The 25657-nt window shown below is 48.8% G+C and overlaps 1 protein-coding gene across 1 annotated transcript in view; it reads right to left on the bottom strand.

Moving 5' to 3' along the window:
* Positions 1-24743, bottom strand: part of RAPGEF1 (Rap guanine nucleotide exchange factor 1) — a 159176-nt gene extending 134433 nt beyond the window's left edge. The window contains exon 1 of the mRNA XM_025359107.1: positions 24524-24743. Within this exon, the coding sequence (XP_025214892.1) occupies positions 24524-24584 (61 nt within the window). The 5' untranslated portion in view covers positions 24585-24743. The remainder of the gene's footprint in view (positions 1-24523) is intronic.
* Between the last annotated feature and the right edge of the window lie 914 nt (positions 24744-25657).

The raw sequence follows: 25657 nt of genomic DNA, 5'->3' as shown, positions 1-25657 counted from the left end.
TACCAACACGGGGCCCAGGGAGGGTCGGATAACACGCACGAAGAATCACTTAGTTATCCCGGTGATCAGTGCCAAATTCAGGGCGGGGGGCGCATGTCTAGCAGGGCGACCTAATCTAATCTGGAAGTCAGGGAAGGGTGAGACCTGAAGGATGAGCAGAGCTGGACCAGGCAAAGGGGCAGCATGTATGAAAGCCCTGTGTAGCTGGAGGTACGTGCCCAGGGGAAGGTTGGGGGTCAGATGGGACAGGGTCTTACAGATCCAAGGCTTTGTCTCATGGGCTTTGGGGGTTCCTAAGGTGTTGGCAAACCACATGTGTTCACTTTTCTGGGAAGAGAGGTCTATGGCTTTTACCAAAGTCTTAAGGAGTTTTAAGAGGTTAAGAATGGCTCAGCGGCCGGGCGCGGTGGCTCACGCCTGTAATCGCAGCACTTTGGGAGGCCAAGGCGGGCGGATCACAAGATCAGGAGATCGAGACCATCCTGGCTAACACGGTGAAACCCTGTCTGTACTAAAAATACAAAAAATTGAGCCAGGAGAATGGCGTGAACCCGGGAGGTGGAGTTTGCAGTGAGCCGACATCCATCGTGCCACTGCACTCCAGCCTGGGCGATAGAGCGAGACTCCGTCTCAAAAAAAAAAAAAAAAAGAATGGCTCAGCAGGGTGGCTCACGCCTTTACTTACAATCCCAGCACTCTGGGAGGCCGAGGCAGGCGGATCACGAGGTCAGGAGATAGAGACCATCCTGGCCAAGATGGTGAAACCCCGTCTCTACCAAAAATACAAAAATTAGCTAAGCATGGTGGTGAGCATCTGTACTCCCAAGCTACTCGGGAGGCTGAGGCAGGAGAATCACTTGAACCCAGGAGGCGGAGGTTGCAGTGAGCCGAGATCACGCCATTGCACTCCAGCCTGGCGACAGAGCGAGACTCTGTCTCAAAAAAAAAAAAAAAAAGAGGTTAAGAACTACTGAGCTAGCCCAGCTCATTACAATAAAATGGAGAAACTGAGGTCCAGAGAAAAAAGACCTTTCACAGGAGGCTAGAGGCCCTAAGTCACCAACTCCCAGTGCAGTGCTCTCCCACAGCTAGCCCACCGCCCCACTTCTACAGGGGATGTGTCAACAGCTACATACGCTGGCTCCCATCCCACTCGCCACTGCTGCTGGACCCCACACGAGGCTGCTTTGTTTCTCCATCCAGGCAGGCCTAGAAGGACACTATACAGAAATGAACTGCAAGTCACCAGCCCATCTTTCTTGCGCTAACCTAATCTACAAAATACAGGGGCTCAGAATCTGTCCCCTGCTTCAGATTTCAAGGATCCCCCAATGAGATACCTTCTGGCTTTTCAAGGACCTTCATGGATGAGGCTGGTTCACTGAAGGGCAATCAGGGCTCAGCATCCAGCGTTCTGAAGAAGCTGTTTTACTTGTTGTTCTTTACAAAGTCAGGACTTGGCCAGGAACTAAACGTAGCCCTCAGTACGGGAAAGGGAGAAATGCAGAAGACTGGGAGGAAAGTCTAAATATGTACAGAGAATGCTTCTTAAATCCCTGATGTGGCCAGGCACTGTGGCTCACGCCTGTAATCCCAGCACTTTGGGAGGCAGAAGTGAGTAGATCACTTGAGCCCGGGAGTTTGAGACCTGCCTAGGCAACATGGCAAAACCCCATCTCTACAGAAAAAGGAAAAACATAATTAGCTAAGCCTGGTGGTACGTGTGTTTGTAGTCCTAGCTACCCGGGGGGCTGAGGTGAGAGAACGGCTTGAGCCTGGGAGGCAGAGGTTGCAGTGAGCCAAGATTGCGCCACTGCACTCCAGCCTGGGTGACAGAGGCAGACCCTGTTTCAAAAAAAATAAAATAAAAAATAAAAACCCCTCGATGCTTCCTGTAATACTAAAATTAGAAGCCCTAAGTACATGGATTGGCATTCAAGGCCTTTTGGAGTCTGGCCCCAAATTACCTTTCCCACCTTCATCTCCCACTTCTTCACATGAAGACTGGACACTGGGCACAGCCCTGCACCTGCCTGCCTGCGCTGTAGACTCCCTCCTCTCCAGCGAGTCAAAGCACCTCACAGCCAACATCCAGTGGACTCTCAAAGACCAGTGTTGAGAGTCCCACAGCCTCTGCTTCACTTGGACCATGGCAGTACCGGAAGAGGCAATGCCCGCGCTGGGGAAGACTCCGGCCCCTCTCCCGGCCAGCTTGCTGACCTCAGGCTCCAGGCTCTGGCAGTTGCAAAGGCCTCTGCCCTTTACACCTCCCCGCCTCCAGATAAACTTGACCCAGCCACTCACTGCTGATGGCCCCCTGCACTGAGCTGTGCGAGTGTGAACACAGTCACAGTCTGCACTCTGGCTGTGCTCCTCAAGCTTGTAAAATGCACCCCTGTCTCCTTTAAGAGATCTGGAGTCCATACCCAATAGGTACTCACTATCCATCCAACAAACATTAGTGAGCGTCAGTTACGTGCCAGGTACCATTCTGGGCTTTGGTGAAACAGTAGCTGACAGGGAGCTTACCTCCCAAATAGGGAAAAAATCATAAAAAAGCAGCAAATAGGCCAGGCGCGGTGGCTCACGCCTGTAATCCTAGCACTCTGGGAGGCCAAGGCGGGCAGACTGCCTGAGCTCAGGAGTTCAAGACCAGTCTTGGCAACATAGTCCCTATCTCTATTAAAAACACAAGATATTAGCCGGGCATGCTGGTGCATGCTTGTAATCCCAGCTACTGGGGAGGCTGAGGCAGGAGAATCGCTTGAACCCAGGAGGTTGCAGTGAGCCAAGACTGCACCACTGTACTCCAGCCTGGGCAACAGAGTGAGACTGTCTCAAAAAAAAGCTACATTTAAAGGGGGGGAAAAAGCAGGGGTAAGGGAGGGACAGAAAGTGATGGGCGCCCTGTCTGCTATTGTGGGCCCAGTGGTTAGGGCTATCCTCTCTGGGTGGCATCTGAACAAAGATGTGAGGGAGCTAGGGAGCAAAGGACGCAGGAAGAGGAACTCATATCTCCCCAGTGCTTCCGATCCAGTACTCCCCAGCAGGAACTCACCACAACCCTACCGCAGGATCCATCTTATCAATGAGAAATTGATTTTTAAAAGGAAGTGGGTGAGCAAATTTTCCCAAGGTCATATGATCAGAAAATGGTGGCGCCAGCAGCCTTTAAATCACAGCTCTTGTCCGTGGCTTCTCAGCAGGTGCCCTACAATATTTGGGGAAGGAACATTCCAGTAAGAGAACGGCAAGTGCCAAGGCTCTGAGAGAAAGGAACACCTGGAGGAAGAGCACAAAAGCCAGCGTGGCTGGGACACAGCGACGGGGAGAGGGGTGTCGGGGAGTGAGTCAAGGGCCAGAGTCCACGGCACGCTCAGGCCACGTCGAGGACCTTGGATCTCTTCACATGTGTGGGGAAGTCCCGGGAAATCATAAACAGGATCCATGTGATCCAGTTCACACTCTGGCTGTGGAATGCAGAATGAATGGCTCTGAGTCGGGAGTAGAAACCAAGAAGCCGGTTAGGAAGGCATGGGGCAGTCCAGGGAGAAACGGCATTGGCCTGGAGTAAGGGGTCAGCAGAGGAGGTGCTAAGAGGGTCAGGATTTATCGGAGTAAATCGCGGGGGCTTACTGAGGGACTGGATTTGCACCGGGAGAGAGGAGGCAAGGACACTCTCATTGTTTTCTCATCTAAACCAAGATTTGAGCCTGAACAACTGGGTCAAAAATGGCATTATTTACTGTGATGGGGGAACCCGAGAGCAGTCACCAAGCAGAGAGTGAAGGGAAGAACCAGAGCTCTGGTTCAGGTGCCTAATGTCCTACAGAGGGGCTGGAAACATGCGTTTGAGAAGGACCACTGTTTAACTAGCCGGCTTAGTGTCACGAGACTAGACTGCCAGTTCCCAAATGGAGAATTCAGGAGACAGAAGAGCCCCAAAAAGAGGGCTGAGATGAAACCCTTTACAGAGCACATACACCTGATGCTGTAAAATTACTCATGTGAGTACTGCGTGACTTCAGATATAATTTAAATTTTAAACAGGTTGTGGGTTTCTTTTTCTTTTTCTTTTTCTTTTTTTTTGATACAGGGTCTCACCAGGTTGCCTAGGCTGGACTTGAACTCCTGGGTTCAAGTGATCCTCCCACCTCAGCCACCAGAGTAGCTGGAAGTACAGACACATGCCACGGTACCTGGCAAAATTTTAGTTTTGTCTTCACATTCTAGATGCTTAGCTTGTAAATGTCTTGCTTATCGTGACTAATATGTCATCCAAATTAACCAGCTAATATCCCAAGGCACAATATACATTCAGAGTGAGACTCACCAAAGAGTTTTCTTCCCAACTGCTCGCTTCTGGCCATCTCTTGTCAGGGCCCATTAGATCACTGTTGTTTTTCCCTCGCAATACTGCCGACAAGAAGCATGAACCGGAAGCAGAAGGGTCACCCTTTTCTCGTTCACACGTACTTCTGCTACTAGAAAAGTCTTCAGTCTGTGATGTCTTTCTGGGGCTATGACTAAGCTACTTCTCCATTTTATAAGGGTTTGTTTCAATACTGGGCAGCGGCTTCAACCCAGCTCTCCCAACCTAGCTCTTCGACCCAGCTGGACAAGTCACAGAAACCCTTCAGGGCCTTTTTTGTTGTTCGTTTGTTTTGTTTTGTTTTGTTTTGAGACGGAGTCTCGCTCTGTCGCCCAGAGAGATAGTGGTAGCTGATGTTCACTAGGGCACTTAGCCCGTGCAGTACCAGGCTCCTTTCTGTGTATTTTACACTTGTGGTTGCATTAAATCTTCACAATAAGAGAAAGATACCGTTACTGTTCTCATTCCACAGAGGAGGAAACTAAGACACAGAGCTCTTCTTTGAAACCTGAAAGAGTTAGGATTTGTACATAGTCATATACTGAGTTGGGGCAAAGTTAGGGGAATAGCCCATCTGACTATTGCCCATGTAGGTATGTTTTCTTCTTTTCTTCTTCTTTTTTTTTTTTTTTTTTTTTGAGACACGAGTCTCACTCTGTCACCCAGGCTGAAGCACAGCGGCATGATCTCAGCTCACTGCAACCTCCCCCTTCCGAGTTCAAGCAATTCTCCTGCCTCAGCCTCCCAATTAGCTGGGACTACAGGCATGGGCCACCACACCCAGCTAATTTTTGTATTTTTAGTAGAGACAGGGTTTCACCATGTTGGCCAGGCTGGTCTCAAACTCCTGACCTCAGGTGATCTGCCTGCCTTGGCCTCCCAAAGTGCTGGGATTACAGGCATGAGCCACGGCGCCCAGCCTTGGGCCTCAGTTTTCTCATCTGTAAAATGAGGCCACTGTGACCTCCTTCCAGTCCTTTTGGGAGGATTAAATACATGTAGCACAGCTCCTGGCATTAATGCACAGAACTTCTTTGTTATGTTGTTATGCCATCATCATCATTATTATTACTATTATAAGGGCAACCTTTTATCTTATAGGTAAGTCCCTATGACCCTTCCAATTCCTCTCCAGACTTTGAGCGGTGGTTCCAAAGATACCCCCCCACTTCCACCAGCAGTGTCACCAGGGAACTTGCTAGAGATGCCCATTCTCAGCCTAACCACAGACCTACTGAATCAGAAACCAGGCGCCGGAGCCCAGAAACCTCCAGGTGCTAATGTTTGAGAGCCACCGAACAGGCAGGCAGCATTCTGGGTACCCAGCAGGTTCTCAGGACAGCGACCACCCGGCCCCAGATGACCCTGTGAGCAACACCTGCCAACATCACAGGCTGCAAGTTACCAATTTGTCACAAACATCAAGCTTCCTACCTGCTTTCTGGCTGTTTCCTTTAACCCCCTCCCACCAACTATGCAGTATATCACTTGCCTAAAAAATGAAACTTCTTAGAAAAATCCTATGCCTGTACCTTTTCCATAGCAACAGAAAAAAAAAAAAAAAAACAACTCTGTCCAAGTTAACCAAGATTAGTGTCCCTATATAATTATTTTTCCAACTTTCTCTATAAAACTTAAATTGACAAAAATACTACTATCCTTCTCCCCCATTCCAAAGAATAACAATTTGAGATTTGGTTGATCTGATTTTCACCTTAAGATAACGTGCTCTGGTTGTTGGATGTACATGTTTATGTTTCTTGAATCAAACCATCCCAGATTTTGATGCTTCTGGGAGTGACTGGAACATGCCAAGTAGCAGATGCCCATGGGAGAACGGAGCCCCAGCCAATCCCACCGACCCTCCTGCAGACTCCATGGGTTTGACCTGTGTTAGAACAGGCTGTGGACCTGAAGCAGTTCACTCACTGCAAACCCAGACCCTCTGCAACTCAATAGATGTCAATGATTACTCCCTCAGTGTTTTCTCATCCAAACCAGGACACTTCGAAGGGGGGAGGGAGGGCTCCGTTAATAACGATGCCAGGACAGCAGGCGGAAGCCGAGAAGTGTGATCATCACGCCATCTGTCACGCGCTCTGTCAGCACGGTGATCCTCAGAGTAGTTTTCCTCTGGTGTCCAGATATCTAACTGAGAGGCTAGAATAGAGGTGCACTGACAAGCAAAAATCTAGAGTCCAACCCTTCAGTCAAAGGCGAAGTCTTATTTGGAGGGGTGCACTTGGACCCAGTCACAGCAAGCTCATGAGGGCAGGAGACCTGACTTCCTGTTTATCAGCGTTCCAGGCATCTATTGCCACCGACTGTACGGAACAGGCGTCGAAGAAATCCGCTTGAAGATGGGTCAGTGGCTTATACTGTATCTCCCTGTTCTAAGTCATATACAGTTGGCCCTCTGCAGCCATGGGTTCTGCATCTGTGGATTCAACCAACTGAGGATTGAAAATACTCAGGAAAAAAAAAATGGATGGCTGTGTCTGTAACTGAAACACATACAGACTTTTTTCTTGTCAATATTCCCTAAGTAAGACGGTATAGCACCTATTTATATAGCATTTCCACTGTATTAGGTATTGTAAGTAATCTAGAGATAATTTAAAGTATACGGGAGGATGTGCATAGGTTATCTGCAAGTACTATGCCATTTTGTATCAGGGATTTGAGCATCTGTGGATTTTGGTATCCACCAGACGTCCCAAAATCAATCTCCCTTGGATACTGTAGTTTTTCACAGCTTCACTTTTGAAATCAAGGTGCGTTTTATAATCCACCTGCTAATGTATTTTCTCCTTTGTTTCCTGAGAAACATTAAATCGATAACGCCTTACATGTCTTACATGTGTTGGTGTCTTAGTGTCAAAAAAACCCCAAGGTAATTGGTTATCACTCAGATTCGTAGAGATACATGTTAACGATACTCGTAGGAAAAGAGACCGTATCGTGGCCAACTCCAGGTGGCGCTCCCACTCATACAGCGGCACCGTGCCAGCTAACAGGGCCTGCCAGGCTGGAAAATTCTCGGAGAGGGCCTTGATCTTGCTTTTGCCTACATCGTCCTCTCTTTTCCCCTCCCCCAAGCCAGTGATACCTTCTCAAGAATGTGGCGAGAGCCTGGAATCCTGCCAAACAGCTCTGGAGTAAGTGCCATCTGTGTTGTCAACTCGGAGAGAGTAAGTGCCGCTGATGGATCCAGGCAGAGCCCTCGGAGGGAAGCCACTGCAGAGCCTGAGAGTCTTTATTAACAGCCGACGTGAGCCAAGCACTAACTACGCGCCAAGCTGCATCACCACCAGGGGCTGGAGCTCAACTAGACATTTAGGCTCCCAGGGACTTCCATCGGCCCCTGATGGGAATGGGAGCTTGCCAGGGGACAGCAGGAGCCCAGCACCACTGAAAGGCCCAGGTCCAAGATGACTGGGTCCCCATCCAGAGGTGCGGGATCTGCCCTGGATTAAAAGCTTCATGGGCTGGGCAAGGTGGCTCCCACCTGTAATCCCAATACTTTGGGAGGCTGAGGCGGGAGGATTCCTTGAGCCCAGGAGTTTGAGGCTGCAGTGAGCCATGATCACACCACTGCACTCCAGCCTGGATAACAGAGCAAAACTCTCTATTTAAAAAAAAAAAAACAGGGCGGGGGGCAGGTATGGTGGCTCACACCTGTAATCCCAGCACTTTGGGAGGCTGAGGCTGGCAGATCACTTGATGTCAGGAGTTTGATACCAGCCTGGCCAACATAGTGAAACCCCGTCTCTACTAAAAAAAAACAAAAATTAGCCAGGTGTGGTGGTACACGCCTATAGCTCCAGCTACTCAGGAGGCTGAGGCAGGAGAATCACTTGACTCCGGGAGACAGAGGCTGCAGTGAGCCGAGATCACACCATCGCACTTCGGCCTGGGTGACAGAGTGAGACGGAGTCTCAAATAAATAAATAAATAAATAAATAATTTAAAAAGATACTTAAAATTAAATTATGTAATTATACAAACATTGAAAAACCTGTGGTAAAGTACATATAACATTTGCCATCTTAATCATTTTAAAGTGTATGCTTCAGTGGTAATAAGTAACATTCGTAACATGCCGCCACCACCAGCAGCCATCTCCAGAACCTTTCTACCTTACGAAACTGAAATAGTCTCCATTCCTTCCTCCATCCAGCCCCTGGCAGCCACCTCAGCACCCTTCGGTTGCTATAATTTTGTCTAGTGTAGGCACCTCACGGTCTAGTGGAATCATGTGGTATTTGTCTTTTTGTGACTAGCTTATTTTACTTAGCATAATGTCCTCAAGGTTCATCCACATTGGAACATATGTCAGAAAGTCCTTCCTTTTTAAGGCTGAATAATATTCCACGTATGAACATCCCACGTTTCTTTTTTTTAGAGACGGAGTCTCGCTCTGTCGCCCAGGCTTGAGTGCGGTGGCGTGATCTCGGCTCACTGCAAGCTCCACTTCCCAGGTTCACACCATTCTTTTGCCACAGCCTTCCGAGTAGCTGGGACTACAGGTGCCCACCACCACGCCCGGCTAATTTTTTTGTATTTTTAGTGGAGATGGGGTTTCACCGTGTTAGCCAGGATGGTCTCGACCTCCTGACCTTGTGATTCGCCTGCCTCGGCCTCCCAAAGTGCTGGGATTACAGGCGTGAGCCACTGCGCCCGTTGAACAGCTCACGTTTCTTTATCCACTCACTCATCAACGGACGGACACCTGGGTCGCTTCCATCTTTTGGCTGTTGTGAACGATGCTGCTACAGAGACGGTGCACAAACGTCTCCTCAAGTCCCTGCTTTCCCTTCTTTTGCGTACACACCCATAGGTATGTATATACTTTGCTGGATCACGTGGTAATTCTATTTTTAGTTTTCTGGCGAGCTGCCATACTGTTTTCCACAATGGCTGCACTATTTTACAGTCCTGCCAACAGCGCACAAGTGTTCAGATTTCCCCACATCTTCTACAACACTTATTTTCCGTGGGGTGTTTTTGTTGTGGTGGCAGTGATTGTTGCTGTGGAAAGAGTTTGACTGCTTTATTATATTTTGCCATTAATATTTTATAAAAAGCAGTGAAAATGAGAAAATGGAATAGTTAATATGAGTGAAAAACACAGGTTTCATAAAATACTACTGCTGAGAGAAGACAGAGGTGAGTGGTCATGCCAAAGCTGTAGATCTTCGTCCTTACTCAGGTAACTCATCGGACTGTGTGCGTGTCCGGCTGACGGTATATTGTTAAGATACAGGTTTGATATTCAATTTTCAGACATGCTTTCAGGAAGGCCATATGCACATATGAAGCAGCAGACTCCCCATAGGGTTCATGGGAAAAAAGTCCACTCCTCTCCTAAAACACCAGGATTGTTACTTTCAGCATCCACGGCCTGGTAAATCCAAGGAAGGCTAAAGATGATTAAGGAACTTAGAGAGAAAGCCTATGGCAACCGTGATGGATGAAATGAGTTCTGACCAGCAATACTGAAATCTGCCACAGGAAATGTCAAGGTCCCTCCTAAAGATCTTGCGATTCTGCTCTCCCTTGTTGCAGAAAGAGGGCCCGTCCCCCGAAAAGACACAAAGATACTGGCAAACCCTGTTTAAAAACAGCAGCCACAGTCTGTTAATTCCATCTGCCTTGTGCTTACCCATTTATCAAAAAGGATATTACAAAGGACACAGATGAAGAGTTGCACTGGGCAAGGCCTGCGAGAAGGGGCACGGAGCTTCCACGCCCTCCCCGGGTGTGCCACCTGTTCAGCTATCTGCAAGCTCTATTTTCTGTGTTTTTGAAAACAGCCATCCTCATGGGTGTGAGGTTGTATCTCCCTGCTGTAGGTAGGTATGTACTTAAGTATGTATGTATGTATGTATATATGCATGTATGAATGAATGAGACGGGGGTCTCACTATTCTGTCCAGGCTGTAGTGCAGTGGCTGTTCACAGGTGAGATCCCACTGCTGATCAGCACAGGAGTTTTGACCTATTCCACTTCTACCCTGTGCCAGTTCACCCCTCGTTAAGCAACATGGTAGTCCCAGAGGTCATCATATTGATGTTGAACTTAGTACAGACACCCGGCAGGCACGGTGCACTACAGCCCAGAACTCCTGGGCTTAAGCAATCCTCCTGCTTCAGCCTCCCAAGTAGCTGGGACTACAGGCTTGCACCACCATGCCTGGCTAATTTTCTTTTTCGGGGTTTCACTCTATCACTCAGGCCAGAGTGCAGCAGTGCGATCAGAGCTCACTGCAGTCTTGACCTTGCGGTCTAAAGCAATCCTCCTACCTCAGCCTTCCAAGTAGCTGGGACTACAGGCATGCACCACTGTACCCAGCTCTGTCTGTAGTTTTGATTTGCACTTCCCTAATGATCAGTGGTGTTGAGCATATTTTGACATGTTTATTAGCCATTTGTGTATCTCCTTTGGAGAAATGCCTGTTCAAGTCTTTTGCCCATTTAAAAATTGGGTTGTTTTTTGTTGGTCCTGTGCCATCTTTGTCTATTTCTAGCAAATGGACAGATAGTTAGCCAAGGTCAAATTCTCATGCAGATAAGCAGTTATTATGTCAATGCAACAGAATACTATTTGGCAATAAACAGGAATGAACCAGGGATAAAAAGGACAATCTGATGAGTCTCAAAGTCAGTACAGAGTAAAAGGCTGATCACACACTCTATGGTTGTATTTACATGGTATCCTGGAAAATGTAAATCTACAGGTATAGATAAAAAACAGATCAATGCTGGCTGGGCATGGTGGCTCACGTCTGTAATCCCAGCACTTTGGGAGGCTGAGGCGGGCAGATCACTTGAGGCCATGCATTAGAGACCAGCCTGGCCAACATGGTGAAACCCGTCTCTACTAAAAATACAAAAATTAGCAGGACGTGGTGGTGGATGCCTATAATTCCAGCTCCTCGGGAGGCTGAAGCAGGAGAATCACTTGAGCCCAGGAGGCAGAGGCTGCAGTGAGCCCAGGTGGCACCACTGCACTCCAGTCTGGGGGACAGAGCGAGACTGTGTCTCAAGAAAAAAAAGAGGCCGGGCGCGGTGGCTCAAGCCTGTAATCCCAGCACTTTGGGAGGCCGAGACGGGCGGATCACGAGGTCAGGAGATCGAGACCATCCTGGCTAACACGGTGAAACCCCGTCTCTACTAAAAAAAATACAAAAAACTAGCCGGGCGAGGTGGCGGGCGCCTGTAGTCCCAGCTACTCGGGAGGCTGAGGCAGGAGAATGGCGGGAACCCGGGAGGCGGAGCTTGCAGTGAGCTGAGACCCGGCCACAGCACTCCAGCCTGGGCGACAGAGCGAGACTCCATCTCAAAAAAAAAAAAAAAAAAAAAAAAAAAAAAAAAAAGAAAAAAAAGAAAGCAGGCAGATCCATGTTGCCAGGGTGGGAGAAGGGTATGACTGCAAAGGGGCGGCAAGAAGGCTTTTCCCCCCAGGGCGATGGAATTGGCCTGTATTCTGAATGTGGCAGTGGTTACGCAAATCTACACGTGTTAAAACGCACAAAACTTTATACCCCACTAGCCTGGCAAACATAGGGAGACCCTGTCTCTACAAAAATAAATTTTTAAAATGAAAAGGGTGTGGTGGTACACACCTGTAGTCCCAGCTACTCAAGAGGCTGAAGTGGAAGATTCCTTGAGCTCAGGAGGTTGAAGCTTCAGTGAGCCATGATTGCACCACCGCACTCTAGCCTGGGTGACACTGTGACCCCATCACAAATGAAAAACAACAAATACAACTGTATATCCCCACAACATCAATTTTACTCTACATCAATTTTTTTAAAACCTCACTCATAAGGGAGAGGTTCCCCCTTTTATCCGTGCAGGCATTACACCCAGCCGCTTACAAGCCCCATTTCACAGAATCCTTACCAAATTCCGGGAAGGCATAATGACTGTCACTCGGACTCAGATCTGACTGAACTAAGTCCTGATTGTTTCAGACAACAAAAATTCTATTTGATCTTTCCAAGACCCTGGGTATTTGCAAATTCTCATTTGTCATATAGTAGTGGGAATTTACAGCTTGGCAGAAACATGTCCACACATAATGAATCTTTCTCCCTGGGGACAAGGTCCACAGAGCTTCCATCGGACTCCTGGGAGACCTATGATCTTAAAAAGCTCAGGAACCTCTGTTGCAGTTCAAGGCCCTCAAATTATAGAGTGGGGTTCAGAGGCCCAGGAGGGAATCCTGGCTTGCCCCAGATGACACGGTGTGTCTGTGGCAGTGCCAAGCTGGTTCCCTCTTCATCGCCCAAAGATGTCACAGGTCCAAACATTTCTGGCAATCGTGACTCACCTGCTCCCCATGACTTTAGCCTACAGAATTTCCTCAGCAGTACGTGCATTTCTCCTGCCAAGCTGAGGCCAGGGAACTCGGCACCCCTGTAGCAAGGGCAGTCCCTAGCCCGAGTCTCAGTAATCCAGGTCCCTAGCCCAATTCTTACTTGTCAAATATAAAAGCTTCATTCTATAACCTTGCATATTTAGGGTAATTAATAGAGAAAGCTCCTCATGAACAGAAAAAAACAAGGACAGATCATGCAGAAAAGCATGCTTTTGATCTGTGCCTTTGGTTTTCTGATGAGCTCAGAGAATTAATATTTGGAAGGCACTCTTGACAAGCTGAGGCAGAAGCACAAATTAGTGTGGTTATGCTAATTGAGAGGTTCTGTAGCTCCAGGACGAAATGATTACAGAAAGTGAAAAGGGTTGACTGGGCTTTGGTCTCTCTGCAAATAGCACTGTGCTTCATGCTAGCTGCACGGACAAATTTGCAAGGAGACTACACACATTTACTTTCACGTACCCGAAATTCCCCGTGGAGCAGGGGTTAAGGAAGACTCAGAACACCACAACAGCGTTTCTGAATTTATCTTTACTGTGAAAATTAATCAAGAAAGAAAAACAAAGGGTATGAAATCCCCCTTCTTGCAGTGCTCAATGCAATTTGTACGTTACTTGGTACACGAGGACCTTGAATGTCTTGTGGTTTTTAACTGTCACAAACGCAACACTCTGTGATCATTTCACCTCCAGAGCTGAACGAAGACAATTTAATTAATCCCTGAGTGTCACTTCGCAAGGAGAAACTGGGGAGGTGTCTCTTGAGACAGGGCAAAAAATATACCTGTTGGTGTATCAGCCCCGCTGTGGCTCTGACATATACCACAGCCTGCAAGCACAGGCCCATTCCTTCCAGAGAGACTCAAATGAAAATCAGGGCCTCATGCTCTGCCTGCATGCACTGGGACACGTGTAGCTGAAGTGAACTGCCCTCTACTCGTCCTATGAGTGATCACTTCAAGTGATCACTTCAAAAGTTTATTACTTAATTGGAGAAACCTCCTCCCTGGACTTCAGCTTTCTTAGAGAGAGAAAGAGAAAGAACAAACCAGCCTAAAAGGAAATACCTCAACAACCAGGGACCTCCCCTTCTCTGTGAGTACTGAGGTTTGAATTTTAGTTACCAGATTACCATTGTTAAAGAAATGGTCACTTTAGAGTAGAAGGCCACCTGACGTAAGAACAAAAGCTAAGGTTTATCGAGCACTTCTCATGTGTCCAGACTCTGATTAAACGCTTTACGCACATCATCTCATTTCATTCTCCCTCCATGCCATAAGGCAGGTACTGTTAGGATTTTCTCCATTTTACAGATAAGTAACTGAGGCTTTGACAAGACAGAGTGACATGCCCAAGATCCCACAACAATGACACAGGAGGGCTGGTATCTAAAGCCATAGCTGGAGGACCTGAAGCACATGCTCTCAAGTCACTGCTCTGCACCGGCTCACCGCACAGATGGAGAGACAGGGTTGGGGAAGGGCACTGATCCGGTACCTCGGTGCAGACCCAGGGGCCATGAGGCAGGTCTCCCAACTCTCAGCTCAGGCTCATGCTGCCTGTAACATGGTTGAGGGTGTGAGAGTTAACATCAAAAGTCTCCTGTGCACAACACAGGTGGTGGCTGATTGTCAGTTCCCCAAGGGCACTGATGCCTCAGCCTTCTCAGTACCCTCTCCTCCCTGGCAGGCTGCTCGACACTCAGTGACAGCCAGCGTTGGGTGGGTGGATGGACGGAACTACTTTAACTCATAAGGGCCACTTCCCACTGTTGTGCCATCTGTGAGAGGTTTCTCCAAAGCAGATTCTCATGCAATATTTTCAGCAAATGTACTTTTTAAGCCACTTCAATAATGGAGAAACCAGGGGCTTCTTCATAAATCTGCAGGCAGATGTGGTGCCACCTTAACAGTCCTACAGAGGGCTGGAAAGCCCCAGGGGGAACCCCAGAGTACATTCTAACCCAAGGCAGTGGTGGTGCCGTCAAGTCAGTCCTAGACCCCAGGAAGGGGAGAGAACTGAAACTCCAGTTCTCAGCAATACACAACCCACCCCTGGCAAGTCACTTCCCTCTTGCTGCCTCCCTTTCCTCAACTGTCAAATTGGCACAATACCTGCCATTGCTGACTCTTTATAAGGACAGAATTAATTAAATCACACACATATCTGAAGGTAAAGCTCCTAGGATCATTCCTGGCACACAGGAAATAATAAATGTGAGCTGCCATCGTCCTCATCCGGGAAAAATCTTGTGCAACTCCAATACCTTACGATAAGAAACAAATTGGCCGGGCGCGGTGGCTCACACCTGTATCCCAGCACTTTGGGAGGCCGAGGCCAGTGGATCATGAGGTCAGGAGATCGAGCCCATCCTGGCTAACATGGTGAAACCCCGTCTCTACTACAAACACAAAAAAAATTAGCCAGGCGTGGTGACAGGTGCCTGTAGTCCCAGCTACTCAGGAGGCTGAGGCAGGAGAATGGCATAAACCCGGGAGGCGGAGCTTGCAGTGAGCCAAGATTGCTCCACTGCACTCCAGCCTAGGCGACAGAGCAAGACTCTGTTTCAAAAAAAGGAGAGGAGAGGGGAGGGGAGGGGAGGGGAGGGGAGGGGAGGGGAGAGGAGAGGAAGGAACTAACAAAATTAACAAAGCCCAAAACAACAAAGAAACTAATCTGTACAAAATGTTTCAAAACCTATTCTGATGATTAGTTAAGTGCTGTCCAACATTTACTACCATTAAAAACCATCAACAAAACAACCCTCAGTAAGTCCACATACTGCAGTCGAGACTCACAAAGAACCAGCCTTAGGGCCGGGCGCGGTGGCTCATGCCTGTAATCCCAGCACTTTGGGAGGCTGAGGTAGGAGGATCATGAGGTCAGGAGTTCGAGACCAGCCTGGCCAGAGAGACCAGCCTGACCAACATGGTGAAACCTCATCTCTATTAAAAATACAAAAATTAGCCGGGCATGGTGGCGGGTGCCTCAAATCCCAGCTACTTGGGAGGCTGAGGCAGGCGAATTGCTTGAACCTGGGAGGGGGAGGTTGCAGTGAGCCGAGATCACCCCATTGCACTCCAGCCTGGGTGACAGCAGAGAGAGACTCCATCTCAAAAAAAAAAAAAAAAGAAGAAGAAGAAGAAGAAGAAGAACCAGCATTAGAAAGGGCTCTGGGGTGGGTTTATCCACCCTACCAAATTACAACAAAGGCAGCTGAGGCTCAGAGAGATTAAGCAATTTGCCCACCGTCACCCAGCCAGAAGCAAGGCTTCCGCGGTCCCCTGTGAGCTCCAGCAGGACAGCCAGGAGGAGAGCTGTCTTCCAAAGGAACCCTCAGGATGATGGGGTATCCTGTTAGCGCAGCAGCTGCCTCTGTGGCAGAGGGGTCCCTGGAAACGCGAAGGCTCATTTTCACCCACGTCACAAAGCCAAGAGAATAATATCAGAATCAATGAAAATACAGATGCACGGGGAACAGTCTGATGGGCTTTAGTCCTAACTTTGCCCCAACTCAGTATATGACTATGTGTAAATTTTAACTCTTTCAGATCTCAAAGACTAAGCTCTGTGTCTTAGTTTCCTCCTCTGCAGAATGAGAACAGTTAACAGTACCTTTCTCCTATTGTAAGGATTAAATGCAACCACAAGTGTAAAACACACAGAAGCGAGCCTGGCACAGCATGTGGTAAGTGCCTAATGAACATCAGCTACTACTATTATTTGTATTTATTATTGAAAGGAGGGGTTGAGAGTAGCCAATTCCATGACTCATGAACAATCATCCATCTATTTATTCAGAACCATCACTTGAAGGAGGATGGGAGCACATGATAACCAGCAAATAAACACAACCACTGTTTCCACCCAGGGGTTTTGTTTGTTTGCTCATTTGGGGTCAGCTAAGTGGCTATTTAACACGGTCACATTCCACTGGCTGTCAGCTGTCTTCTCTTCTCATTCTGTGTCCTTCCTTCTCTCAATTACTGCCAGCGTCACACTCCTGCTCCGTTTTTAACAATACAGTGTGTGGCTGGGAATCGCATCTGCCAGGTCCACACCAATGGCACAAATTTTAAAAAGCTATAGAGCAAATGCCTGAAATCCGGCCCTCTGAACCCAGCCCTGGGCAAACCCACACAGCATCCTGTGCTCAGTGCTCCATTTCTATGCTTTAAAAGCACTGCAGAATTGCCTGATCACAAAACTTAATATGCAGTAAAGTCACTATGTGGTTCCGGCAAGCCAGTGAAAAGCAAAGAGAAAGCCTGCTGCTAAGGGACTGATGGGGACAGAGGTCTAAGCTGTGACAGGAGTCATGGTGTTCTAGGAAGCAGCAGTCCAGACTGCAGGGTGGGACGTGGGTTCAGAGAACTGCCACTTGTCTTTCAAACTACGCATGGAAGAAGAAAGTGGGACAAAGAGGAATTGTGACCAGCAGACAGCAGAGTTCTAATACACTCAGGTGAGCCTCTCCCCTGTACCTCACAGAAGAAGGGGAAGTAGCAAGAAAGACTGACCATGCCCCTTGACAAAGAAGGAAGGCGGAGCCAGAGGCACACCAACAGCCTGCACCCCAGCCCTAGACAGCACACACCACACAGGCATCCCGGGAAAAGACAGTTATGCTTTAGAAAGCTAGTCCTAAATCACGTTCAAAGGCCAACTGAAAAAAAATAAATAAATAACAAGTAGGGACAGGGATTCCTGGGACAGTGCTCACGATGGGTGTCAGGCTGAGCAGAGCTGGCACAGGCCTTGGTTTGTAAATACAGGGCAGAATGAGCATTGCCTACAAGTGCTTTGCTCCTGCGTATCCCAAAGAACCAGGCAGTCATTACAAGTGGAAGCTCAAAGAACATGCACTGACTGACAGATGCAGCGTCAGAGCTGAGTGGCGGCTCAGCCTTCACGGTGTCCCGGCATTCTCCCAACAGTGTTCTGGAAATTTGATCCTAACTTCATCATTAATTTTCAGAGGACTACAGGAAAACACTGACCAAGGTGTATGGTTAACACAGAACCCCCAATTAATTGCACACCACTCATCAGATATTGGTCCTATTAATGTACCAAGAAACATCCTTATTGGCTATTTAAAACCAGAATAAGCTACTAAAGATAATTTGAGACTTGGAACCGGAAACTGAAATTCATTCTATGATAACATTAACGAAATTCACTCATTCTTTTAGTAACTATTTATTGAGCACCCATTGCGTTCGAGGCCCGTGATGGCACCACAGCGGTAGACAGGCACACTCCCTCACGCAGCTAATGATCTCTTTAACATTTCACTTGTTGATTTTTAACTTGCAGAAAGGAAACTGGGGCTTTGATTTTGAATGAGTTAAACATCATTCTACTCAAGCACTGATCTGGGGCATTTCCATGGAATTTAGTACCCGTTAGAGGAGGAGAAGGCACAAAGAGCCCAGAGGAAGTTGATTTTGGTAGAGGAGGCTGTGAGAACATGCAGGAAGTGGGTTTTCACATTGTGTTTAGGGTGGAGGGTCCAAGGAGGAGCCTCAGCCAGGGCTAAGCAGGAAGGACGGCATTCAAAGAGGCTTCCCCATTAATGGTTACTTAATGGTTTTCTTATGTATAAAAAAGGGCCTGCAGTCATGCATGCGGGGCTTAAAACCTAGATGACGGGTTGATGGGTGCAGCAAACCACCATGGCACATGTATACCTATGTAACAAACCTGCACGTTCAGCACATGTATTCCGGAACTCAAAATTAAAAAAAAAAAAAAAAAAAAGTCGGGGCGGGGGGGGCAGGCTGCAGCTTAAAAACACAAACAGAGGAGCATTCCTTTTGAGTCCCACTCCTTCCTGGCACTAATGAGGAAAACAAGCCCCAGGAAAGGGTACGAATCACCCAAGGACACAACTCAGACGTTCTCAAACAGATGACCAGAAACTAAGATGACTGGCCTGCTGGATGACAGATCCCTTAATAATTCACAAACGGTGGGTTTTATTTATTTACTCATAAAACAGCCTTTGGGGCAAGCCGGGTGACGAGTCAGAGGAACACCTGTCCCGGCGGGTTGTCAGGCCTGTCCTCTTTCCAGAGGGTGATCTTATCCTGGCCACAGGGAACACGCTCAGCTGGCCTGAGGTAAGACCCAGCCTGGCACTCAAGGCAATCTCCGATCCGGGCTACTTTGGGAGATATTTTTCTGCAAGCTCACACATGACTCATCTCTACAGACCTCCTACAAGGTCTCTTGGCTACAAGGAATCCCATTCAAACCGTCTCTGCCAACAGCTGCTCTAGAGACCAGGAAACATTTGGGGTTGCTGTGGTTGATTTTTTCTAAAAACACATTTAGCTGGTGTTAGTGTTATTTCTTATCTCTCTACAGCATTGTTAATGTGATTAGTATTATGAGTATCAGACGCAGCCTAAAGACTGTAGTGGCCCTCCCTTAATTTCACCGGTAGATCTTTTTTTTCAAACATCAGAAAAGAGATTGAGAAGCCTGAAGAAGAATTAAGACAGAAAGCTACTGTGTCCCCAGCAACCAGGGAGGCGCTAACAAGCGCTCTGCAAAGGCAAGAAAGGGGGCCGGTTCCCTATTCCACTTCTCTAGGGCATGACCTTGGGCAAGTAACCAAACTTCCCTGGGCCTTAGCTGCCCTCAGGGGTAAAAGAGGGGTACTCAGCCCTGCCCTCACCCCCTGGGCTGTTGTGAGGATGAAATGAAATGAGGTAGTCTATAAGTGCATTCTGAAAACCATAGGAAATGGCAGAAATGTTCAAGATCGTTCTGATTCTACCCCTGGACAGTGGCCTCCAGGGACAGGTTCCTGCTGATTCCCTGCCACGAGGCATCACTTGGTGTTTGCCAATGAGGAGGCACTCCGTAAGTGTTAAAAAGGTGAGCGAAAGAAAGCGGAGTAGGTGCCATCAAAATGTCGCATTGCTTGACTGAGTACACTCTGACCACAAAAATTCCTAACTATGGGGGGAAAAGGAAGTACAAATTTGAGGAGTTTAAAATTGATCAAAATACAGTGACTGCCAATCTAAGAGGACCTCTTTCTCAGGCCACAAAAATGTGCAGCCCCACATGATAGGACTTGTATTCTTAGTATCTGCTCCGAGAAAATACATCATGACAAAAAAGTGACCACGAATGCAGTCATTGTAAATTTCTTTTTGATTCACAATAAAAGCATCTTCACACATTTGAAACCATAGGACATTGAGCATGAGACACCGTATTTATTCTGTCCTCAGGCAGCGTGCTGGGCAAGCCTGCGGCCACTTTACCAGGCCCAGTGAACTGCTCCAAGGTGACGGGAGCTACAGTGCTGGCAGGAGGGTCCAGTGAATGATGAAACTCCCAGCCAGCCTGTGGTTCACTGGGAGCACAGAGAGGAAGGAAAGGGACTATAAAAATATATATACCAAACTGCTTAACTTATGGCCAGCTCAGGTAGAAGGTATGGCCCAGGAGGCCGGGATCTTTGCTGTGTTCCAAGAACTAGAACAACTCCAGGCCCTTAGGAGGTTGCTCTGTGAGGTAGGTGACAAGTGAAGCTACTGAAGGAAGGAAGAAAGGAATGAGTGACTGAAACTGACGCATGCAGTCCAGGGACCTTCTTCCCTCCAGCTAAGGAGGCCTCGGTCTGCTCCCACCCCAGGAGACTGGTCCTCTACCCCACAGCCTGTGCTCAGCTAATTGGACCCATCCTCTACCTCTCACCTTAAGTCCCATTTTGTCACAGGAACACAGGAGTTTCCTGACTATCCCTCCCCACTACAAGTCTGATCCCTTGCCACCTTCCTGCCCACCCTGTGACACACAGAGGATGCCTGTATTCAGGGCAGGCAGTGCAACATCTGCTGAGGTCACCACTGAGTCCCCAGAGCCTTGTACGGAGCCTGATGGGGCCGGTGCTCAATCCCTGATGAATGAAGGATGGAGTAATGAGTCAATGAAGGGATGGGGCAAAGGTTTCAAAGTCCAGATAAAAACAAACAAACGTGAATCATTTCTCCTGGGAGGGGATGCAAACGCAAATGTCAAAAGTCCAAGTGGGCCGTCAGAGGTGTGGCTGTCTGTGGGAGTGGTGAGGGGCTCTGTGGGAGTGGCCGCCTCCTGACGCCCGCCCACAGCTGCCTTGTAGTCAGGAACCAGGTCTCAGGGTTACCAGAGATTCTCATTTCTCAAGGGAATCAGGAACCTGGCTTTTGAGATTGTTGAGTGACTTCCTGATTTTTCAATACTGACCATCGATTCTTCTGCTTTTTCCTCAAGAACACACACAGATCCAACCCAGCATACCTGCGGACTGAATCCAGCCCGTGGCTGCCAGTCTGCGCTCAAGCTCCAGAAACGTGAGGGTATCAACTCTCCTCGCTCAGTGTCTCAATTGGAAGACACGTGAGCAAACAGAACCACAGTAACTGCTTGCACAACCAGAACCATGTTCATTTGTTCTCCAAAGCAGCCTCTACACAGTTGCATACATCTCCCATCAGTCTTCCAGAACGAGTCCCTCTGAGCTCTTCTCCCTCTGAGCCTCTTCTCCGCTGCAGACCTGCCCACAAGCTCACCCTGGGAGCGCCCTAATCTGTCCATCTCTCTTCTACTCCCCACCTTCTCGTCATCTCTGGAAGCACTGTGGAGTTTACAAAAGCCTCCCCTGCACCCTAGCTTCCTCCTGGCCCTCCAAATTCACCCCTTCTCCACTAGGCCTCACTTGATAGGCTCCCACCAGCCCAGCAAGTTATCCCTGTGCCACCCTCTGGCCCAGACTGTCTTGATTCTCCATGGCACTTGGGACCCCCAGACATGAGGCCTACAACCTGGTGTGTCTTCTGAGGATATACATAGGTACGGATGCACCCCTCAAGGCCCTGCCCCAGGCAGGAACTGCTGCATGAGGAAGAAAATGTCCCAAAGAGCAGCAATGACTCAAAAGATCTCCCCCAGGGGTTAAGAGTCATCCTGCACAGCACAGAGGTATCAGGCAAGGCAAGGGGGCGGGATGAGGAACAGGCTAGAGCTGCACGCTATATGGGATGTGAAGGAGTTTCCTGTTCACCCAAAAAACCTTGGATGCCTTAAGCACTGAGAACTAAAAACACTGGTCCTTCTACTTTCAGGGAGAAGAGATTATGAACATATTTAAGCAACATTTCTGTTGCTTTGAGATAACAGAAAACAGCAAAACTCCAGTCACAATTGTTTGCCAGGTGTCAGGCTCTGTCGCCACTTCACCTAAGGGCCTCCCCTCTGAATCAAATACTCCTCTGGAGATTGACTAGTGGGGACTCCATTAAAAAATCTCCAACAGAAACCTAACAAAATCTCATTGAAATGCAAAGGGAAGTTCACTGAGAATGACCAGCAGAGGCCACCAGGAGAGGCCATCCTCACTCCAGGAGCGCCCCAGTCTTCCTTGGCAGTTGTTGTAATCTTTTGCTACGACTCCTATGAACCACAGCAAAAGACCTTCTGCAAGGAGGCTGGACCTCCAGCCAGCTCCACATCTGTGATCCCCAATCTGCAGGCGAGGTCCTGACCCTGGTCTTGCCAATCTCAGAACTGTCTTACTTTTTCTGCTTCTCACAAAATGCATCTTCCTCCCGCACCTTCCGCAGCTCCTGGTCACCCCTTCCCCCCCTCCTCTTTCTCCCTGTCTCCACCAGGTATATCTCAGCCCTCTCTTCAGAGTCTAGCACAAACACTGTCCCCTCCAAAGTCTTCCTCATTCCCGCACTGATGAAGGCCCTGTCTCACCGTGCCCGCAGCAGCACGGTCACTCGGTCTGGCAGCCCGGGTAGCTTAGGAACTGTGCTAGGTCAGACAAGCTTCTGTGGGAGCAGGCACTTGCATCTACCACTCCCTAGCAGAAGGCGGTGCCCAGAAAAGGCCCAAGGACGACCTATGCTGAAATGAACTGGCCTCAGGTCTTTCTCCCAATAGCAGAGAACTCGAAGAGTCATTTCATTCCCAGTGGTTTGGGCTGTGGAAAGCATCTCATGGGATGACAGGTAATTTTTTCCTTTAAATTTTCCCATTCCTTTAGCAATGAGGTCTCACCATTTTGCCCAGGCTTGTTTCAAACTCCTGGGCTCCAGCGATCCTCCTGCCTTGGCCTCCCAAAATGCAGGGACTACAGGCTTGAGCCACTGTACCTGGGTGACAGATGATTTTCAATGTGGTTCATTTTACTTTTCTGTGATTTCCAAGTTTTGACAATGAACACAGAATATTCTTACAATCAAAGAACCCAGTGAATGTTCTTTCTAAAATAAAGTATCCACGTTTCCCAACAGTACCATTCTGACAGACACTATACGAGAAGTTCCTGAGAAACGCTGCACAGATGAACCCAAGTTATTTCTGGAGCAGCAGGTGTACAGGATGGCGACTCATGGTCACTGGGCAAGGCTGTGGGGGCTCAAATTCAGTGAGAAAAATACTCAAGAAACGGCACCTGAATTCAAGCGCCCTGTCCCTCATAAAAGCAACCCAGCTTCTGGTCAGAGGGCCGAGAATGAATACCCTAAGTGCGTGCCGCCCTTTTGCTGGCCGGACAGCCGGAACTCACTGAATCTCTCTGAGCCTGTAAAACTGGGACCATATTCTTTCTCACAGACTAGCTTCAAAAATTAAAGAAGCAATGCCTTTTAGGTGCTAAGAGTTAGATAGATGGGAAACCCTCAAGAAAGCCTACAAAAATGTCCTTCTGTGCTTCAACCACAGCCTGCAAAAGTCATATTGCCTTGTGGGTCCGCTGCAGGGGTTCACCCCACAGAAGTATCCCAGATTCAACCCAGGAAACACAAGCAACTTCCAAAATCAAAGCCACAGACCTCCTTTGCAGCTCCCTAAAAATCTGCTTTCCCTAATTCAGACGCCAAGCTAACCTGGTACTTGGCTTATGACCACAGGACACGCTCCCAGTACAGGAGCCCAGGAACACCCGCCCACTTCACCTTAGACCCATGGATTCGCATTTGCCCTGCAAGGTGCCGCAGGCTAATGAAGCCTGAGGCCCCATATGCGCGACAGTCATTGAATTCATCGGTTGCCCATTGAATCTTTCGAGACTCTATTTCCAGGACAGGCAAACCCAGGGACTGGAAAGGTAACTCCCCTAGATTTCTAGGAACACACAAAGAGACGAAGTCTGCATCAAGATTTATCATCTACATCAACCCACCGGCCCCCCACCTGCCCTCCTTGCAGGGCTGAGCTTGATCGGGGTGGGGAGGGGAAACTTGACTGTGTCCTCTAAATGCCTCCACTCATCCAGCCTGCTTCCTTTGAAGCAACCGAAGTGGACGCGTCTGGTTAAATTTAAACTCGAGGCTCGTTAGAAATGACACATTTTACAGCTCAGCTCAGTTCACCTTCCGAGCGCCGAGCCCAGGCCGGGCACGGAGGGTTGCAGCCGCAGCAACACGCGGCCCGGGCTGTTCTTCCCCTGCCTGGGGCTCGAGCCATTTTCGGAAGTTCCCGGGGACCGCGGAGCGGCTCGCGCGCCCGGCCCCGGGTTGCAGGGGCCACGCCCGGCCCGGTCCCCGGCGTCCCCGCAACCGCCGCTTCCCCCAGCGCCCGGCAGGGAATGGGCCTGGAGGAGAGTCTGCCAGGCGTCCCGACGAGGCCTCGGTGGCTTCACCCCGCCCCGGCGCACGCAGGGCCGCGCATCCCGGGGGACCCGCGCTCGGCCCGGGTAGCGGCGGAACCGCCGGGCCGGGCCCGGCCGGAGGGAGCCGCCCCGCGCCCGCGCCTCACCTGCTTTCTCGATCTTGCCGGACATTTCCGGGCTGCGCCGGAGGCCGAGGCCGCCGCTCATCGGGCCCGGGCCGGGCCGCCGCGGGGCGACAGGGGCGGCGCGCCCGCCGCTTGCCTCGGCCCTGGCTCGCCACGCCTCAGACCCGCGCCGGCATGGCGGGCTCCGCGCGGCCGCGGCCCTCCGCTCGGCGACCGCGCTCCAGCCCGCCCGGGCCCAGCCGCTACCNACCCATGCTGTTGATTGCTAAATGTAATAGTCTGATCGTGACGCTGAATAAATGTCTTTTTTTTAATGTGCTGTGTAAAGTTAGTCTACTCTGAAGCCATCTTGGTAAACTTCCCCAACAGTGTGAAGTTAGAATTCCTTCAGGGTGATGCCAGGTTCTATTTGGAATTTATATACAACCTGCTTGGGTGGAGAAGCCATTGTCTTCGGAAACCTTGGTGTAGTTGAACTGATAGTTACTGTTGTGACCTGAAGTTCACCGTTAAAAGGGATTACCCAAGCAAAATCATGGAATTATTGGTTATAAAAGTGATTGTTGGCACATCCTATGCAATATATCTAAATTGAATAATGGTACCAGATAAAATTATAGATGGGAATGAAGCTTGTGTATCATCCATTATCATGTGTAATCAATAAACGATTTAATTCTCTTGAAAAAAAAAAAGAAAAGCCAATATTTAAAATCCAAAATCCTGGGTGAAAAGTAGAAAATTAGACTGCATGACTACTAGGTGCAGTCAGGGGTTTGTGAGAACACAGTCAAACATATTTAATAAATTATGACATATCTGATGACAAGAGATTCGCAGACAACAAAGTACTTAGCAAATGGACGTTATGGTAAATCAGAGTCACAGAACTTATTTAATAAAGGCTATTCATCAAATATGTTTATAACTATAGTAGAACACACACAAGGTAATGAAGCAAACGGATTCCCACAGCCCTGCTCTTGCTGGCTTGGAGCCTTCTCATGAGCTGCTCCTGCTGTCTAGAATGTTCTCTCCCCCCCTCTCCACCTGGCTGGTTCCCGTCATCTTTCGCTTCTCGGTTTCACTGTCATGTCTATAGAGAATCCCTCCCTGACACACCCCAACAGGGTCATCCTCCAGTACTGGTTAGGA

Source organism: Theropithecus gelada, chromosome 15 (genome assembly GCF_003255815.1).
Source record: "Theropithecus gelada isolate Dixy chromosome 15, Tgel_1.0, whole genome shotgun sequence".
In the NCBI taxonomy this organism is placed as follows: domain Eukaryota; kingdom Metazoa; phylum Chordata; class Mammalia; order Primates; family Cercopithecidae; genus Theropithecus; species Theropithecus gelada.
The sequence above is the reverse complement of the archived record's forward strand: the minus strand, read 5'-3'. Positions and strand labels throughout refer to the sequence as shown.